General features: G+C 42.3%; 2 protein-coding genes across 2 annotated transcripts in view; both read left to right on the forward strand.

Moving 5' to 3' along the window:
* Positions 1-9,969, forward strand: part of spata5 (spermatogenesis associated 5) — a 140,904-nt gene extending 130,935 nt beyond the window's left edge. The window contains exon 18 of the mRNA XM_042492953.1: positions 9,549-9,969. Within this exon, the coding sequence (XP_042348887.1) occupies positions 9,549-9,728 (180 nt within the window). The 3' untranslated portion in view covers positions 9,729-9,969. The remainder of the gene's footprint in view (positions 1-9,548) is intronic.
* A 4,917-nt stretch (positions 9,970-14,886) lies between these two features.
* Positions 14,887-18,914, forward strand: spry1 (sprouty homolog 1, antagonist of FGF signaling (Drosophila)). Its single transcript, XM_042493747.1, has 2 exons — positions 14,887-15,547; positions 16,869-18,914. Exon 2 carries the CDS (start codon positions 16,924-16,926, stop codon positions 18,010-18,012), a length of 1,089 nt encoding a protein of 362 aa, XP_042349681.1. The 5' UTR covers positions 14,887-15,547; positions 16,869-16,923; the 3' UTR covers positions 18,013-18,914.
* Positions 18,915-21,261: the final 2,347 nt, after the last annotated feature.

The raw sequence follows: 21,261 nt of genomic DNA on the forward strand, positions 1-21,261 counted from the left end.
ATTTATTTATATCTTTAAGTTTTGGACTGTTAGTCGGGCAAAAGAAGCCATTTAAGATGTCAATGTGGGTTTAAAACAATCTGGGACATTATGATGGACATTTAACACTTTTTGATGTTATATCCATCAGAAATTATAAATGAATACCACTTATCAACCTCCATACAGTAAAATGTTATATAGATTGGACGAGCTGGCTACACAAGTTGTGTCCCCTTATTACTTATAAGTAAATAATAAAAAATAAGAGAATAAGCCGTTGCTTCCAGCTGTGACTCCCTCATGAAAGACTGTACATGTTTGCATGTATGTTGATGCATATTACTGCACATATGTGTGCAGTGTTGGGCACATGCATTTTCACCTGTGCATGAATGTGTGACTGCTGTGTATCATGTGTTTTTTGGGGTTCACAGCCTGCATAAGTGCACCTTATCTGTGTGCGCCTGTGAGTGTGTTACATACATGCGTGTGCACACACGTGCAAACGCGTGTTCAGTGCATCATGAACTGTATGTGAGCAAGTGCAGTGTGTGCAGTGGGTATGTGTGCAGGACTTGTGGAGTGATGGAGGAGAGGTTTTGTGGAAGGCGGGGACGGGGTGTTGGAGGGGAGGGGTGCTCCTGTAAATGTGGCCGTTTGTGTGTGAGGGAGGGGGTGAGGCAGGGGGGAGGAGGGGAGCGCTGGATGTAGCCTGCTGTAGACACAAGGGCGGATTGATAGTAAACACACACTCCGGGTCTAGTGGATCTGCTGCTGGTAGCCCAGCTAACAAGCCCTTCATTAAGGCCGTCTGATACACTCACTGAGCGCCTTTGTTGAAGTAGGAAGCAAAAAGTACACCAGACAGATTTGACCTGAGAACGTTGGTATGCACTGCCAGCAGTCGCAAGCATTTTTTTTTCAGCCCCTCCACCTCTCGAGAGGGATTTATTTTCGTCGTGCTGAACAGGTTGTCTCATGGCACGCGCCACTTCTCACCTCCTCTGGGGAAATACTGCGAGGAAAAATCTAGATTTACATAGTTATTTTGCTGCGGACGTGTTGGATGCATGGATGCATTTTTAGAGTGTCACTGCATGCATCTGGGTTTTCCCATCAGTGTGCACGTGTGTACACGTACAGTGTGATTGTCGCATCAATATAGTACAATATAGATCTTAGAGATCTATATTTTTTGTAATCAACCTCCCATGTCGCTAACACAAACTTGCAAGTTTTTCCCTTTTTTTCCCTCCCTTTTTCCAGCTGCACATGTATAATTCTTTTTTGGTATATTCTCATATATTTTTTCATAACCTCAGAAGGGCTTCAGGTCATTACTGTAACTCCCATCTAAATGTTGATACTCCTAGCTTTTTATCCCACTCGTATATTTCTGCTTGCCATGTACGAGTGCTAAAAAGTGTCAGGTGTGTTTATGTAACCCCCATTTTGCTATGTTCTTATTTATATTCTGTTATTCTTTGCCGTATCTTGTTACCATTTGCTGCTACAACGGCACTAATTTCCTCTCCGGGGTCATTAAAATTTCGTGTTGTCTTCGCTTACAAGGACAACAGGACCTCACATACAGCGCCGGACGTGCTGTAGTAAATCACTCTACATGCAGAATGTACATCCAACATGGTGTGCGTTCCAGTAGCGTGATATAGGGTGTAGTTGTGGCTGCAAAGGGGAAGTGCTACGCGGTGACCAATAGAGCATAAAGGCCGCTGTTGTATCCAGGGTTTGGTGTTGTGGCACCCTAATGGCTGGGAGCACGGGAGGCGAGCGAGGGCCTGCAGCGTTGAGCCAGAGGAGGCCTGCACGTGTCCTAATGTCACAGCCCCATAAAAACGGCTTCACTGACCAAAATCATCCAACTTCTCCTGTCACAGTACTAATTCAAAACCTGGTACCACCGTCTAATGAAGCAAAAATAAGCCATTTTACAATAATAACTTCATTGTGCGAAATCTTTTTAAATGACATCTGCAGCTGATGGCTCACCAGAAAGCTAAACCCATTACCCTTTATTAATTATTTACTAACAGTAGACGTCATAGCTTAATTTAGAAAGTGAAACATCAAGTCTGCAGTTAATAATTCACTAATGATTACCCATTGGTTCCTCACTTTTTCATCAGAAATAAAGCTCACAGTTACAAATAATAACTCATTAATTCTGTAGCTTCAAACGTCTTTAAATTTATCAATAGTTATGGCTTTGCAAGTTAAATAGTTCCATATTTCTCTCCATTGTATTGAACGTTTGAGTTGAACCAGGATCCAGGTCTACACCAAGCGACAACTTCCAGAGCAGAAAATTAAAGCCAAAGAAACATTTATTATGCAAGTGATAATGGAAAGGCAAGCCCTATATACGTGGGATCGGCCTCATATACGAGATTTCTGGGAGCTGATAGTCCAAGATTTCACAGAGGAATTGTGGATTCAAAACTTCTGGATGATCAGTTCAACTTTTGAAGAGTTATGAGATGCAATAACAGCTCTTGTAGCTCCTGCTCCTGCATTGACATGTTTCCATTATGTGTATTTTATATATTTCAATTTTTTTTATGCAATTTTAGGGTTAATGAAAACCCGCCTACTGGTGTCAGGAGCTCCACTAACCCTTTATCTGCTCCAGACTGCGATCTTCTTCTCCAACTACTTAAAACTTTTCCAAACTTTGCCCCCTGAGGGTGACATTTGAAATGAATTTCAGCTCACCTGAAATAGTGTTTTTTAACCTTTTTGAAGTACCATATTGAATTCAGTTTCTTAATGACTTCTACATGGGTCTGTCTCGCTCCCTTTTTATTTTGGAGAGATGAACCTTTAGTCCACTTGAAGATCAAAGGGATCTAAATGACTTTTCCTGTCTGTACGAAATGACCAACAGACACTGGACGTAAATGTGACCGCCAGCCTCCAGAAAACATGTTTGTCATTATGGTAGTCTGACAGCAGTTCTGAAGAGTAATGGAAAAAAATATTTTTACATGTCCTTGCATGCATTTTAGTGTTAAAGTGTTGTGAGTGTTTGTACGTTCGTGCATGTGAGGCTTGGTTTTCAGAGGGGTTTTGAGAACCACCAGGGGAAAGTTGTCATTAGAGGAATATGTGGAAACAAGGATGTGGTGGGCGCTCCAATAGAGTATCTATCACTTTTCCAGCGACCCATTTAAAAGCCCTGCGGTTAAAAAGGCCATGCTGACATTTTATTAAGGAGGAATGACTGACACAAGGATTCCGGACCTTTCTGCTGGTGGCGACCGTGGTGCAGGAAGGAGATTATAGCTTTGTGCTTCTGGTCAGGACGAGAGGTGGTGAAATAAATATTACACTTTAATATCTTAAATTATACTTTATATTTACGTAATATTGAATGTTTGAACATCAAACAGTGCTTGCATTAAATGTTTTGCAAACTACGGTTACATTGGTCTATGATTTTGCAGCAGACAAGTTGAAAATTTCCATTTCTCGATTATGCTGTGGTGAAGGTGTGATTACGTTTGGCACAACGACGACTTGGTTACAGTTAGGAGAAGCTGTGCTTTAAATACCCATGTTTAGTGGAACAAAGACCACTAGAAAAGCAGGGTCGGGTTGGTTAAAAACACCCAGATATGGTGCCACAAGCGCCACAGGGAAGCACTGCAATGTGTTTGTAACAAAATATTCAAGTTCGATGCCACGAACGCCAAATGAAAACTGTTGTTGTTGTTTGTTGGTTTTAAACAGTGGTCTGCAGGTTGGCAGGCGTCTCACCTAAGTCTCATGCCGTCCCCGTGATGAAAGCATACCATGCCAGCATTTTCCTCTGCAGACTGGGCTGGTCACAATAGTTCTGCAACAGTAAAAGTGTGGTCACGTTTTAAGCACAAAAACCATGGTCAGGATTTGAAAAAGATCCAACAAAGTTTTTCCAACAATACAACATGCTAACATTATTAGCATAAGCCTATGGCATTTTACATTGCACAAATTAACCGAGTGGCTAGCAGAGTTTTTCTTTACTCATATTAAGCCAAACAAGACTTAAAATGTCATAACAATAATAACTTTATTTATTAAGCACCTATAAAAACAGAGTTTATAAAATTCTCTGACAAACAAGGCAACGATAAGAGCCCAACAAAGCCGAACTAAAGCCAGACAAAATTTAAAGTAGAATTAAACAGGAGAGAAACAATTACAGAACAAAAATAACAATAACAGCCCATACCTATGAGAGTAAATACAATTAAAAGAATATTAGCAGTGAAGACAGAAATAATAGTACTAATAATAATAGAATTAAACACCATCAAGACAGAATAGATAAATTAGAAGGCAAACTAACATTAATTTTAGCTTGTGTGTAGGGACACAATTTATTGTTTCTTATCTGTGAAATAAAAGCTTTGTTTCAACTGAGGAAGATGTTTTTTCAGCTTACACGAATAAACAGAAGGTCTACATCGCAGTGACGTGGCTGCATCCTTAGGGACGTGCTACAGTGTAGCATTTGCATCTATTCAGAGTCTACATGATACGGCATCGATTCGGCATCGATGCGACGCACAACAGTAAACCCCGCTTTACCAACTTACCTTATTATGGCTAATGGATCTGTGGAGATCTCCAGAGGATCTGAGTGTCACAGAAAATCTCTGTGTCAACAGCAAACATCTGCTGAATAAATAGATTGAATAGACGAGTCATTGAATATTTAGGAGCCAGTCAGAGGCATTACTGTTTAACCTGAGCCGCTCGCACTGAAAGAGCTTAAACTGTGACTTTAAACGGCTTCTGCTTCGTCATCAAAACCCTCTCTCTTTGACTCACTATCAGGCCGACTTTCGGGTCAGCTTGAGTCAGCAAGTTTTTCGCCCGTCTCCAAACTGAAAGGCTCTTGATGATTACTGCTTCTTTTTTTTTTCTCGTTTGCTTTGCCTTTACGACTGGCTGCGTGCCACCTCCAGGAACTCGCCCACATCACCAGAGAGCAGCCACTGCAATGCATCAGCTTCACCCCTCTCCATATATTTAAGTGATTGTTGACATAATTTATGACGGGAATGAAAAATATAGTCTGCATTGCAATAAAATTTTCAAAAAGGAGGGAGATCTATAATTTATTTGGCCTGCCACAAGTCAGCACTCTTGGCCACCGACCCCCCCCCCCCACACACACACACACTCACATCCCATTTCTGTGCATTTGCAGTTTTCTCCTTCCTCCTCTTTTTCCCTCTCAGGAGCGCGGGGGGCCCATCTTTAGGGGGTGGCGGGTTGTTTTTTGGGGGGAGTTATGGGGTATCAAGGTGCTGGAGGGGGGTCGGTGCTGGACTCTTGGCTCCGGTCTCGGAATGCCTTCACGTTTACAAACAAACTGGCTCTTTCGCTCGCCCTGTTTGCCTTTGTGGCTTTATTTTTTTTCAAGGCCTGTACGGGCAAACACACAGCAGGAAACACTGGCTTGTTGATCGCCTTCACAGACCAGCTCATAAACCCGGCGCGCATGAATGTGGGGGCCTGTGTGTGTGTGTGTGTGTGTGTGTGTGTGTGTGTGTGTGTGTGTGTGTGTGTGTGTGTGTGTACTTCAGAGCAGCTCCGGACATTTTTCTGCCCCCCCCTCCTTTTTTTTAATAAACCCAAGGGGTGTTGTGGAAGTAAACAACCAAATAATTATTAACCGTTGAATCATGAGATTGAGGCACAAGGAGGCTAACATATCCTGTAAGTCGAGTTTTAACGTAAATAAGAAATTACTGTTTGATTGTGCTGCAGCGTTTGTCTGTTCCTGTTTATGGGATGTTGCTTGGAAACAACACTAAATCACATTGTTCAACATGTGGCATCTCTCTCACTCTCTCTCCCACTAACTCCTCGCCTTGCTCGCTCGCCCCTCGCTCCGTTTGTAAACAGGGAAGCGGGATGCATGGCCTCATTGTTTTGCATCATTATTACTGACAGGCCTAAATGACTTGAATGATGGGAAACCCTCATACAAAATTAACCCGGCCCTGTGTGTTTACCCGACCTAAATCATGTTGCTCATTGGCTTGAAACAGAAGAAGAAGGAGAAGAAGTCGGGGGGGTGTAGGCCTCACATCCTGACATCTGCAAAGCACCTGTCCTGAGCTGTGCATGCTAGCTGCACCAGAGCACATTCGAGCAGCTATCTCCGCTCATTTTGCTCCCTCGCCTTGAAAAACGCCATGACCGTCGTGTGCTTCAACAGTTGACAGCCTCTGCCGTGTTTTTTCCTGTCTGTGGATGAGTTTCAGATGATGTTACATTGTGTTGAAATATTCATTCAAATGAGTTGATTTAAATTCTTAACTTCTGCATTTTATTGTTGTTGGTGAAGAATATTTGAATACTGCTACTATAGGCCGGTGGTTTCGAAAAGTTGGGTTGCAGGTCCTTTGCACTTTTGTATAGTTTTGTAGTCGCCACTGTTACAAGGGGCTAACACTCTCACAGCATAACTACAACGTACTTATCGCTGAACGTAATCAATCCAAACACAGATTAATCTTGAAACCTTTTCATGTTTATGCATGCTGTCTCTTAAAGAGGGGTGAGTTCATTGTTCAGGATTAGCAGACAGCCTGGCTATGCTTTCTTGCTAATATTTATGGATTTTTTTGCCCTTTAGCTAGCTGCATTGGGTAAACAACCACTGCCTCTTTTCCACCTGATGGAAAAATCTGCTAACATCCAGTAACCTCTGATTTTTCTCTGTGGTGGGAAAGGTTACAATCAGCATTCATTTCCAGGACAAATGACTTTGCATTAGTCACATCGGCTTCAGCTCCATTTGGAGGTGATGGAGACTTGACATCCAGTTGGACTCGCTCATTTTTACCCAGCGCAGGCATTGGCGATTTAAGCAACTCTATATCATTTCAGCCAAAATGTCCATCTGTCTCCTTTCAAGCAGCGCTTTATCATCATCCCAAATTTGTGAAGACCAGGTTTTTCACTGACATCCATGCTGCTTTCTACTGTTTACTCATCCTTTTTTCAAGCACATTTGTGGCATCGAATGTATCACAACAATTTTAGAAAACAAACAACAGAAATTGTATACTGGCAATGGAAAGCAGTCTTTTGTCTATTTTAGTTCAAAGCTAAGGATATTGTCTGTTTGTTTTTTGTTTGTTTTCATTGGCTTGTTTTTGTTTGGGGTTTTTTGCTTGTTTGTTTGTTTGTTTGTTTTTCATAAATAGCTACAATTAGAGAGCTGGAAAAAAAATAAATAATACATAGTATCTCCGTCTGTTGACCCTTTTTTTGGCAGGTACTAATGACTAAGTCTCACAGTATTTATTTATGGATGCACGTGATGCAGGACCTCACATCCAATGTAAGGGGACAGTGCAACATGCATCAAAGTTGTGAACTGCTCTACTGCTCACTGTAAATGTTAATATTCAGTATCAGCATGTTGCAGAGTGCGGCTGCAGAGTGAAGAGCAGTGACCAGCAGTGCTTCGCTCCAGTGAACAATTTCAGTGGACCCACATTTCTCTACATGCCTGCTCTCACTGTTCAATATTCCACAGCTCTGCTTCTGTGTCACATGACTGCTTGTCCCACTAACCTCCCGCCAGACGTTATCAGTGGTTGTACAGGCGAATAGTTTCCTGCGCGGCTCTTGTTGGAGGGAGTTGTGTAAGCTGCACCCGGCTGAGAACAAAGCTGTGCTTCTAGAAAGGGAGGAGGGTGGCACTGCTGGGAAAGGTGCCTGGCCTTCGTCAGCCATCGCCACCGACTCGGAGTGAGTCACTCCTCTGCTGTGTGCAGAATCTCTCCCAAAGGTCAACCGCACTGCCTGCAGCACTCCTCCATGTCAGCCATTGCATAATTCCATCAGTGCTGTAGTAAAGAGACTGCAGGACGAGTAGTTTACTTTGAAAGAGTTGCTCTGGATGCAGAAATAATCCTTTTAATTGCATTAAATCTTAAAGGGCAGAACCAGGAAACTGCAGTTTAATTACTTACAGTTTATATTGTTACATGCAGATTAATTTACAGTTTTAAAAGAAAATGGTAAAAGAGGAGAGGGCACTCAGTAAAAGCCTAAGACTTCCTCAAATATTGCAGCTGAGCTGATTAAGTCCTCAGCTGTTATTTAGAGTTCCTTGCTAGTTTGTGATTTCTGTCATGTTCCAACATTATGTGTCTTTTTGGCTAAATCAGATGACTAACAAGATTATTAGAATATTTTTGATGAGAGTTCAGTTTGTTTCTTCGACTGTCAGCTCCTTCCAACCTGTAAACTTAACTGTTTTAGGGTTTTATGATGATGCTCATATTGAAGACACACACGCTCTGATGCGCCAAAATACTGTAAAATTCCACTAATGATGATGTCTTTTCTACAGCATGCAGCTGTTTTAGCTCTTATTCCTCCTTCAAACAATTTTGAAATTCTCTTGCCTGGCCTTCGCCTACAAAATGTCACTCAAATACAATGTACTGACCAGGAAGAGACTCAAAATGACTTCAAAAAGACCACAAAGAGATGTAAAAAGAAAACTGCAGAGACACAAAAAAATAACAAAGAGCCCCAAACAACCACAAAGTGACACAAAACAACCAGAGAAGACACAAAATGATCTTAACAATACATTAAATTATGACAGAGACCCAAACGAATAAAAGGACACATGACAACCATAGAAGACATTAAATGACTACAAAGCAACCAAAATGACCACAGAAGACGCATGATTACCTCAATTAGACACTAAATGACAACTCCAAAAACTACCAAAAAGAGATTCAAAGAAATTACAGACGCAAAATTACAACAAAAATGTACAAAACAACCACAAAAGACACAAAACAACTACAAGGAAACACAAAAAGACCAAAAAATATGCAAATTTACCTAAATAAGATACAAAATTATCACAGAGACCCAAACGACTACAAAAAGACACAAAACAACCACAAGGAGACACAAATGACTTCAGTAACACAAAAAAATAACCACAAAGAGACCCAAAGGATGACAACAAAACACAAACAACCACAGCGAGACACGAAAGACTACAAACAGATGCAAAACCACCACAATGGCTGAGTGTGTTTTGGGGGTGTTGGGGCCCCTAGCATATCTGTGCCCAGGGGCCCATTGTCTCCTGGGCACAAGGAATTGAATATGAGTCGTCTCTTTCACTCATAATATGTCACTTATGTGGAATACAGAAACTACCTCAGTTTAAAAAGATTGAACTTTGCAGACAGGATCAAATTTGGACTCGTTCCCACTGCAGGATGTTCATTATAGATTTTTGTCTCCCAGGTCTGACGATCACAGATGTTTAGATGCAGAGATTGTACAGAGTTTGATTTGTCCTGCTTGTGTTTGTCGCTCAGCACTGAACTGTTTTTGATGTTTATGAGATGAAGGCATCTCTCTGAGAAAGATAAAGTTCTTCTCCACCACCGTAACATGTCCACCTTCAACAGTCTGCAGCCAAAGCCGATCGGCCTCTCGGTGTGCTCGTGGAGCGCTCTGGCTGACAGCTGAATATCTGTGTCTGTTTCCTGTCCCAGATAACAGCAGTATGCAGAGAGGCTGCCCTCCTGGCCCTACAAGAGGACATCAAAGCTCTGCACATCGAGGCCAGACACTTTGAAAGCGCCCTGAACACTGTGAAGCCCCGGATCCCCGACTCTCTCATCCAGTCATATATCAACTATCAGCAGCGACACAGCGGCCTGTGCTTCTTCTGACCGCGCTGCCGTCACAACTAAGGAACTTTTCCCCTTGTAATTCTAATAAAAGAAATATTTCTAATTTGTAGTTTCTTTTTTTTCTGTAGGTTCCAAAACAACAGTCCGCCTGTATGTTGGTGGCTCAGCACGACAATATTGTTTTATCATTTTTTGTTTGTTGTTTTTTTAAAAAATGAGCTGAAGTGCTATGATTGCTCATATAAAATATTGATAATGTATTAAATGCATTATTTATGTATCCATTTCCTTGGTTGCCTCGTCTTTTAAAAACAAAAAAAAAATGTATAGGAGAAAGCAGAATCAAAGGGCTTAGAAAAGTCTGCAATATACACAAATTCTAGACAAAGCCATGTCCTTCTCGCCTAACATGATGTCAAATGCTTTCTTTTTCAGTGCGATATTTAACTGGGAGCAGGTTTTGACTGCATTTTTAGACTTCTTATGCATTTGTCTGTTTTTAATGCTGCTTTTCTTATCGTATGTCCAAAGAGAATCTGTCCTTTCTACATGTTTTCAGTCCCACTTAGCAGCAAGAGCGGAGCCAGCCTTTGTAAACATTCGGGGCTCAGCCCAAAGCGTGGGGGGTCGAGGAGCATGCTCCCCAGAGAGATTTTATTCCCCATATACAGCAGCTATATGCACTATTTTTCAAGCCATTTGAGAAAATAAAAGTACTAAAAATCTGTACATTAGATGGGAAATACATGATAGTTGCCAAGGAAAAAAATCATCCTGTAAAGCCTGTATCCTATTTAGTATGTAATATGCTTCCTCTACCACAATAAGTGCAAGTATGCAGGTTTTTAAATGCAGGAAAACCTATTATAAATAGGCAATAGACTGCTTTCCCATTGCCAGTGGACCACGGCTGTGTACACGGCTCTGCAGCAGACTTGTACGCCTTGCTGTATTTTAATTTATTTATTGGTGTGACGCTTTTAACGTCACAGAAGGAACAGCACTGGTAGAATGCAGAAACTAGATTATGAACTCTGTACTGCTTGGACGGAGACGGGTGGTATTTTGTGTCAGCCTCTCATTACATTGCACCGCAAAGCGACTAAAAATAGTTATTCAGCCTGGCTGGCGAATTTCCAGGACTGCTGATTAAAGCTGATCAGAGCTTGAACTGATAAATGCCTGTGATAACTGCAGTAATTTGCCCCGTGAGTGAATGCCGATTGTAACCTTTCCCATGAAAAACAAATTCTAAATGTGTTATTTTTTGGGTTGTTTTTTTGTGCAGTGGAAAAGGGGCTTAATTGTAATACATCACTCTGAAAGGGAATGATGGGGAATAGCAAAGTAGGCACAAGTGGATTGTGAAAAAATGGCCCTTTGGCAGAGATATCCTAAAGGCCTCCTCCACAGAGACTCTACAAGCAAGATACAAAGACTTAATGGTGCTTTTTACCTTTATTTTTTGCACCTCTGTAGTCATTACATATATCTTTTGGGGGGGCTGATGTTTCTGTGGTAATTTTGTGCCTCCTTTTGTTATTTTTGCATCTGTTCATAGTTGCTTTGTGTCTCATTGTAGTTGTGTTTTATTTCTTTGTGGTCGTTCTGCCCCTCTTTATCATTAAGTTGCTTCTCTTTGCAGCACCTTTGCATCTCTTTGTGGTCTCAGTTGTCTCTTTGTGGTCATTTCAGATCTCCTTTTAGATGGCGCACATTGATTTTAGGTGTGTTTTGGTTCCCTGGGCCTGTACCCAGTAGGCCTGTTAAGTATCCATGATAGTAGGATAAACAGCATAACATTATTACCTGAATAACACTAAGGGGCCATTTACATGGCAACGATTCATGCATGAAACATTGAATCTTTGTTGCGGTTTGGCCTTTCGTTCACATGGCAACAGTGTTTTGGGGGTCTGAAAATGCAAACTTTTGAAGATTGTAATTTTTTCACTTCTGCCGCTGTGTTAACTGGCAATGTACGGATCCTGTGAGAACGGTAATGCTACGGCCGCGCTTTGCGCATGCCCGTGGTGTTCTTCTATGGTGTGTCATTACAAGGTTACACCGCCAAGTACTGGCCTGGCATAAAGACTACAGCGTTTTTGGTTCTTATTGCAGATCTGTGTACACAAGGATCATTCTAAAAATTATATATGAACACAGATTTTTTTCAGGCAAAAAAAAAAAAAAAAGACTTGTTGCTTTTTAGTAGGGCCCTTATAGTCTAAACGTGGCCTAAGTGGAAGGTATTTTCTAAAAACCCTGCCAGAGTTTTTGCATAAAAAAAACATTTGGGGCTGGACCCCCTGAAACCACCCCCTGTTCTGCCCCTGCTTTGTTGTTTGTAATGTAAGATGAATTATTTTTGGCTCTTTCGGGGGAAAAATCCAACTTCTGGATTTTGCAAATTTGCACAGAACAGAAATAAAAGCCTGAAGGCCCATGTTTGGCAAGATTGCAAAAATTCCTAGTTTGGAAAAAACATTTTATAAGTGGTTAATCCTGGAGATCATGATCCCTTTACTCAGTATATTACATATGTTCCTCTCGCACTAACATATATGGTATTAAATAGTGGGATTAAACTTTATCTGGGGACCTCTTGGACCCCCTTCAAGGACCCCTGATGGCTCCTAAACCCCTAGTTTGTAGAACCGCTGCTGTATATCCACGGGGAGAAAAACAGCCACGGCTGGTATATTCATCACATCCATCCATGGAAAATCAGCTAATTGCTGTAATCGTGAGATTTCCGTCCGCACTTCCGACCACTAAGAGCAGGGATCCAGGCGGCCATCTGTCGGTCTACCAGGATTTGCTTTATCACCGAGGAGCTGAATTTTAACATCCAGCCTAAAGAAAAAAAAACACATGTGAGTCGTTTCTGCGCCACACAGTCGCTTTAACAGTCCGTTAACTCTTGTAGGGCTTTCCCCCTGTTCTTTTTTAAGCATTTGCTGACCCGAAATGGCACAGGAGGTCATTCATCTATTGATTTTTCCATTTGAATAGGATAAATTGACTTTGTATTGAACTTCCTTTTCTCATGGATCCGGATGTAGCGCATCCGCGACACCAATCAAACCAGACAGTCAGGAACAGAGAGGAGGGGGGAGGCAGCAGTGAGGGGGGAGTCTTTCCCCTGGCTGCAGGGCTGCTTTTCTCTTAAGGTGGTCCCGGACTAAACCCCCGACCACCACCGTGTCCACCTCCCCCCGAACCAAAAAACGACCCATGAAGGTCTTGAAATGATGGGAAAATGTCCATATCAGGGAGTTATGCAAGCTGAGGGCTCATCGTGACACACTTTATTTCCTCTCATGACATGCGTAAATGCGTAATGGGAACATTCAGGCGAGCTGAGAAGACATCCTGTTGATGTTTCCTCCTTGAATTGTCTATAAAAACCCCACAGTTGTCTGTGCAGATGCTGTGGTTCCTGCACCAGCGGGGGTCTTTTAATGGAGTCCAGGTTAACTTCGATTAACTGTTTAAGATTTTAACAACACGTCCATATTTATGGGTGGCAATTATGCAGCGCTAAATACTACAGAGGTTATTAACTTTAACTTAAAATGCCTAAACTTGCCAAGAACCCTTGAAAGTCCTTAGAACTAATGTATTATAAACCATTTTAATTAAACTTACAGTGCCGGACCGAACATATTCAGTGCCCTGGGCAAGGACCCCCATCATATTTATTGTAGTTATTGCTAACAAGAGCAAAAGCTAATGGTGACTCAACACATATTAACAAGCAGTGGCGTAAGATAGTTACAATGGTTCCCTGTGCACACCGTAGTGATGGGCCCCTAGGCACACTAGCTACTATTTCTGCACCCAAACTAGCTCCCATGTAGCTAGAGATTATCACTGAACACATAAAAATACCAAAGAAAATAAGGAATTATTTTAGTTTATGTATAAAAAGCATGTATTTTCTGACATATTTTGTTATAGATTGCTATTGACTATTTAAAAAAAAATAATGATATTGGGTTTGACTTCAAAGTTATTAATAACAAATGGTGCAATTGTGAGTTTGATATTAGATTGTTATCATTATATTTTAATACAGGCGTATTTCTATAGGTGGTAATCTTCATAACACACAAGGGCCCATTATCTGTCCCACATACTGTTGCACTCTCTGCGGGCCCCAGTGCCCTAACTGTCCATACTTTCTAGATTTGTACCCCTGGCTAATGAACAAGATATACAAGAAATAAATAACAAACAATGGGCGATGATGGCATGTGCAAATTTGTATGTTTTTACGTTTTTTACCCCCCCCCCCCTCAAATTTACTGACATTTAAACCTTTTTAACTAATTGCAGTGCCTCAGTTAGAATATTTTCTGTAAGTTTATAAGTTCATGAAATATATTATCATTTTATTTGGTTATATCCCAGGGCATAGGTTTTGAGGGGAGTGAGGGTCACAGGAACTTCAAACGCTAAATTTTCCACATTGTGGTGAACTTTTATGCACCAGTTCATGGTGGAAATATATTTAATTTTATCAAAATAAAAGTCCTCTGCTACTTCTATGTTTTAATGGGAGGGGACAAATGTACATGTTCTAAATATTAAGGGGTACGTGAACCATGAAATATAGATCTGTGGTTATATCTTAAACTTATAATTTGTTTGACATCAAAATGCCCTAATGTTGTTTGTGTAACAGTGGTAGTTAAGTGTTTTTGATACTTATAAAAGCTAATATTTTATTATCTATTACAACGTACCTTTATATTATCAGTGTAATAGTGGTAGTGTTGTGCTTTTACTGCTTATAAAAGCTTATATTTTATTATTTATTACAACATGCGTTTATAATATTAGTATAATAGTGGTAGTTTTGTGCTTTTAATACTTATAGCTTATATTTTAAGGGACCACCATTTAGAAGCTGATCAAAAAGTGATTCAAATACATGTAAATGATTCAAAAGGGACTTTTTATTCTTTGTATGAAAGGCGTGAGTACAAAAAAATGACAAATCAGCAAGAATATAAATAACTGCCGCCTTTATTGCATCACTATTACTCACATTAACCTTATTCACATCATTATTCATAACCCACAAGAACGGAAACTATCAGTTTTTTTTCTTCCCCTGAGCCCCCTCATGGAGCCAACGCAAAATAAAACCCCCCGTTCCACCTTAACTAGTGCACACATCTCTATCGCCCGGCCTTCCACATCTGCCCAATGAATCAGGAGCGGATGCGATGTATCCTTTTTCAGTGGAGTGAATGGCCAATGGGAGTTGGCTTGTCGAGCAAACACTGAGCCCTGCGCTCCCATTCATTCAGTGCTGAACAGGCCCGCAGAGCTGGAGAGAGCGCACGGCTGCTGTCCGCGAGCCCGACGACGCTTTTTCGCGAGCGCAGACTTCCAACCGCAACAACAAGTCACGCATCTCAAACTCTGCACGCGAAGAGGAGAAAGTCTTGGATATATGCTGCTTGATTTCTCCGTTTTTTTCTTCGTTACGCATTAATTTTGTTGTATTATTGTTATTTCTACAACAACTCCTGCGGGACTTCTTCTTCTGCGTTGCCCTAAAGATCGGCCTCCCCAAGTGCGCAGCAGTCCTCCGGGTTCCCTCCCTCCCTCCATCAGAGCTCCACCGTGGATTTACTTTTTTACTGTGGGACGTATGCATGCATAACCCGCGCTGGACTTCAAGAAAAAGGGAATAACGCAAAATATAGGGATACACTCGCACTTGGATTAACAGGCTGTGAATGTTATGCATCAGACCTCTTAATTTGGACATTGCCCCTTCCTTCTGGATGGAGTTTTGGTACTTGGTTGATGGATTCGACGTTATGGATGGTTGCATATAGGTACGTCTCTCCTTTACACTTGTTTTTACGGTATTTATGACGCGATAGTAGCGCACGGAGCGACCCGATCTGCGACGCTGGAAAGATATAAAATGTTTCTGTCCGCTGGTGCACGAATCCAAACACTTACCCTGCGCTTTCTATACATTTGGCACAGAAAAAAACACCCGCTGCGAGTTAAATTAATCGCGATTAGTTGTTAAAGTTGATGGATTTCCATGCCTGTGTCCTTCCATGGCTCTGCTGTAACAAACACCCTTCCCCCCACGGCGGTTGTTTTCATTCATAAGTTTTTCCCCGTCTGTTTGGATGCGTCCTCTAATGTCTCTTGATTTGTGTGTGTGTGTGTGTGTGTGTTTTATAGGATCCTGCTTTTATTACCGCGCACGTCTTTGAACGCGCTCGGTCTGTGCGGATAATCCTGTCTATAGTGCGCCCTTTGACGCAAAGATTATTTTTTTAAAAAATCAATGATTTGCAAAGCGCAAAATGTTAAAAAAATAAATAAATAAATAAATGTGTTTGCCTGCAGAGTGAAGTTTGGTGTGTGTTTCGCGGAGCAAAGTGAGGAAGTTTTGGCCTCGTGCACGTCGGCGTTGCTTCATAACATCCACTAAAGCTCTAAAACAAATTCCTGATGTTGTTTATGGCACAAATACGCACTTTTGACAAATTATCTGCGTCAAAAAAATCGTGTCTTTCTGCAACTTTCAAGCGCTCTACGTTTTCCAACCAAAGTCTGTATTTTGTCGGAACTTGGTCTGACCTTTTTTTTTCTTTTTTTGCTCTACTTTTGTCCCCATTTCCCTGAAATCCTTTTTGGTGTAGTAATAGAATACTAAGTGAGGCAGCTCATTTAGTTCCCTTGGATCGCGTCCTCATTTCGTCGCCGCGGTGCATTTAAATGTTAACTAGTCATACAAATGTAAATGAGGAGGGGAAGTATTTGTAGGGCCTACTGAAGTTTAGATGTGTGCGTATTGGGGAGGAAGGTACAAAAAGTCTTGTTAATAGTCAACTTTTTCCACCCCTCCCGGGTTGCCTCACTTAAGGGGATCAAAAGTGACATATTGTCATGTTGACAGGATGAAAACATTCAGGGTTCACTTTAAATACTCCCTCAAATACTCACATTTTGTTTATTTCATAGTAGGCAGTGATTAATGTAACTGTAATCCAATAATACTGAATAAGTTTTAACCCTCCTCCATGAGGACAGTGTGTTTGCCAGTTATGCCATGTTTTGGCTCCATCTGATGATGTCCCCTCCCTCCCTGCCTCTCCTTTGTCTCTCCCCGGCCTCTCTTCCCCCCTCTGGCAGGTTTTCCGATGCATGCCAAGTCCACGGTGACTGTCGGAAGTGGTGATCCCCCCAGATGGAGCTCCAAAGTCAACATGGCCCCGGCGGTTCATTAGTGGTGATCCAGCAGCCTTCCCTAGAGAGCCGGCAGAGGTCGGATTACGAGCGGGAGCTCCAGCATGCTGCCATTCTCTCCCTGGACCAAATCAAGGCCATCCGCTCCAACAACGAGTATACCGAGGGGCCCTCGGTGGTACGGAGGCCCCCTGCGCCCCGCATGGCCCCTAGGCCCCAGGACAAGCAGGAGAGGACTCACGAGGTCATCCTCGTCAATGTGAACAACAATTATGAGCACCGGCCATCAGGTCACCACCATCACGTCGGGGGCGGCATGGTGGTTGTGGCAGGGGGACAGCAGTACGGTGGGTCCCGGGCGCCCGGGCTCAGCCGCTCCACTAGCACAGGAAGTGCCGCCAGTTCAGGGAGTAACAGCAGCGCCTCCTCTGAACAGGGACTCTTGGCACGCTCGCCCCCCACCAGGCCCGGCATGAGCTTACAGCACCACCACAGAGCGGAGCGGCCTGTTCGGACTCAGCCCAAGCCCAAGGCCCTTTTACAGCCCCAGCAGGGACCTCACTTCCACCAGCCTCCACTAGAGGCTCCACTCAAGCCCCAGGGCAAAGGGAAATCAGACTTTTCTGGCTCTGGCAATGGGGTGGTGGCTGCTGCTGGGCACCAGTTCATCTGTGAGCGCTGCGGGAAGTGCAAGTGCAGTGACTGTACAGCTCCCAGGAGCCTGCCTTCATGTCTGGCGTGCAATGGCCAGTGCCTGTGCTCGGCCGAGAGCGCGCTGGAGCACGGCACGTGCATGTGCCTGGTTAAGGGCATCTTCTACCACTGCTCCAATGACGATGAGGGGGACTCGTGCGCAGACCACCCCTGCTCGCTGTCACGCTCCCACTGCTGCTCTCGTTTCCTGTGCATGGGATTAATGTCGGTACTCTTCCCCTGTCTGCTATGCTACCCACCTGTCAAGGGGTGTCTGAAGGCGTGCCAGGGCTGCTACGACCGGGTTAACAGGCCCGGCTGTCGCTGCAAGAACTCCAACACTGTCTATTGCAAACTGGAGAGCTGGGCCCCACAGAGCCAGGAGAAACCCTCCTGATCGCCCCTGTGTGTGTTTGTGATTGCGTGTGCGTGGCGGGAGACTCTTGATGTGGATCTTATGATGACAATGATAATGATGATAGTCACAAATTAATGTTTATCAAACATTTTAAGCACCTCCCACCAGCCTCCCTTCCTCGCTGCGGAAACCTAAGGAGCTAAGCAAAGGAGTAACGAAAACCACTCAATTATTTTTATTTTCTCTGGATCAGGACCATGTTTTTACAGACCAGTGTTTGCCTTAACTGTTTCTATGTCTATCCTCAGCTCCTCATTAACACTATTTTTTTATATATATGAAAAAAAAGTTTTTCTTCCGTTTTTAGGTAGGCAGTTTCCTCTGGGTGTGTGTGCGCCCAGCGGGAGCTGCCTCTCACCAAATCTGTGAAGGACGATCTACTATAGGGCAATTATGTAGCTGTTACCTGGTATTCATAGCAAGCAGGTATGTTTGAATTTATTGGTTGCTGCCACACTTAAACCGTGGTTCCTATGCTCATGTTGCATTAACGAAAGCACATCCATCTCATAGTATTTTTTTTCTCCACTTGGATATGTTTCTCTCCTTCCACCCGCCTGAACTCTTCATACACATTCTGTGGCATTCTCCCATTTTTTTCTTTTTTTTTTTGTTTTGTTTGTGTAAATTGTATGCTCAAAATCCATAAGAGGAATTCTGGCTATTTTTTAAAAAAGAAAAAAATGTCTGTTAAAACATTTTTTTTGTTGTAAAAAATATTTATTATGTGAAGCTCTATTATTTTATGATATTTATTGCAAGAGACAGTCTTAAATTTACTCATGTCTGAATATAACAAAATATCAAATACTTACTGAAAAATTAAAGGGTGGCACAAAAGAAAACTATGTTAACTTTAATGCAGAAAATATATTAATTAATGAAAAACAGCGCTGTCTGGTGTCTTGATTGAGAAAGCGGCTTGAAAGATTTTGAAGAGTTTGAGTTGATTGGTGAACAGCAAATCAGTGTTTTCTGTGTGTGTGCATGTGTGTTCACGCTGGGTGTGGAATTCCTGGTAAAAAAAAAAAAAAAAATCAGCAGTGAGTAGAGACAGCTTGTAGCTCAAAATGTGACTGTTTACATTCTTGGAGGGCTTCTTCGCTGCGATTCTCCTCGGTAACCTTGAAAGCTAAACAATACAGGTCATTGACACGATTAGCCCTGAAGCTGCTAGCATCAACAGAGCCTCCACGTTTCCATGAGTTATGCTCACAGGAAGTAACTCTCCTTCTCAAATCCCCCCCCCAACTCCGCTCAGCAGCCAACAAGTCACCACAAAACTATGCACTGTAGTTTACTCCCTGGGCTTTAATGCGGCTAGATCGGGATGTTCCCAAACTCCCAAATGGTCTCCATATTGTGGAGCCCGACAGTGTGTGCCTTGAGAAATGAGAGCGACCATTACGAGTAGCCGGGCCACCTGTTCAAAGATAATAAACCGGGGCTATCAATGCTGGGCTTTTATGGCGTGGTTCCTGCACTAAAGGCAACGACAGGGGCAAATCCAGCCCCCGCCCCAACCCACACTCCCCCATTTGGCCGCCTCTTTTTGTCAGTGAATTTATCACTTGCGAAGTCCGCTCACCCCCCCACCCCCCCGCTCCCCCTTCCACCTCCGGGCCCCCAGGGGATGAGATCATCACTTTGAAAGTTGGTTGGTCAGCCAGAAATGCCAACAGTTGGGGAAACACAAACTGTGACCAGGAATTTCTACGGGACAAAGGAAAAAAATATACTGTGGCTTAGGTTTGGAAAACTGCAGCGCTGGCAAGAAAACAACACCACCGTGCTGTAATCAGCTACATGTGACGGTGGTGCCCTCAGGTGCTGTGTGCAACAGGCCCGGGATCTTTGGATTCAGAGTTGTGAGGAGAAGAAACCTCTTGCTTTTATATAGGCTTGAATGTCAAAGTAAAACCTGCAGCAGCTTTGAGGAGTTAAAGGTTCGGTTTAAAGGCCTCATATTATGCTCATTTTTAAGTTAATCCTTGTGTTTTGGGTCTTTACTAGAACATGTCTGCATGCTTTAATGTTCAAAAAAACACTGCATTTTTCTCCTGGTGTCTGTTTTAACATACACGTTCACTCTGTCTAAAACGCTATGTTTTAACGCCTGTCTCTTTAAGACCCCCTCCTCGAAAAATAAACAGCCTGCTATGATTGGTCAGCTTTTCCAGGTCTTCCACCTGGCATCTTTGCAACATCATTTCAGCTGTGAAATGACTTTAACGAAACTGTAGTGGCAGTTTCTGCCTTTATATAGTAAAGATGTTTCATTACAACTTAACAAAAGCAATGGCGACTAGTTTAAAGGCGAAGTTTCTAAAAATGGACTGTGTGCATTTTTCTGTAGATTGATCGATTTGATGCTTTCAGGGTCTTTACATAACACCTATACCTGTTTTATAGTTAAAAAAAAAAAAAAGACATTAAAATCCTCACTTTTTATATTATACTTTAAAGGTCCCATACTCTGCTTGTTCTCAGGCTCATACTTGTGTCAGAGGGTTTCTATTAAAACATGCTTGCATGCTTAAATGTTTAAAAAACACCTTATTTTCCTCATACTGTCTGTCTGAATGTACCTCTATTCACCCTCTGTCTAAAACGCTCTGTTTTAGCGCCTGTCTCTTTAAACTCCAGTCCTCTAACAAGCACAGTCTGCCCTGATTGTTAAGCATTTCCGAGCCTTCCACATTTGCACTCTTGGCATCTTTTCAACATCATTGCAACCTGGGAATGACTACTAAGAATACTATTTGTGAGTGCTTTAAAGGTCCCATATTCTGCTCAATTTCTGGTTCATACTTGTTTTGGGGCTTCTTCTAAAACATGTTTACATGCTTTGTTTTTCTAAAAACACTTTGTTTTCCCCCTACTGTCTGCTTGAATGTACCTGTAGTCACCTGCTGTCTGAAACACTCTGTTTTAGCATCTGTCTCTTTAAAACCCCCTTCCTGAATATCCCAGTCTGATATGATATGTCAGCATTTCCAAGTCTTCTCTTTGCAACTTTGTTGCAGTTGTTAAATGACCATAATGGCACTGTAGCAGCAGTTTATATCTTTATATACTGTAGTTTTGGCATCGCAACTTCTCAAAAGCCCTGGTGGCTCATTTAAAGGCACTTTTCTGTATGGATTGAGCGTTTTGATACTTTCACTTTATTTACATAGCACTTATACTTGTTCTATAATTTCAAATGACATAGAAATCAGATTTTTT

This window comes from Plectropomus leopardus, chromosome 9 (genome assembly GCF_008729295.1).
Source record: "Plectropomus leopardus isolate mb chromosome 9, YSFRI_Pleo_2.0, whole genome shotgun sequence".
NCBI lineage: Eukaryota > Metazoa > Chordata > Actinopteri > Perciformes > Serranidae > Plectropomus > Plectropomus leopardus.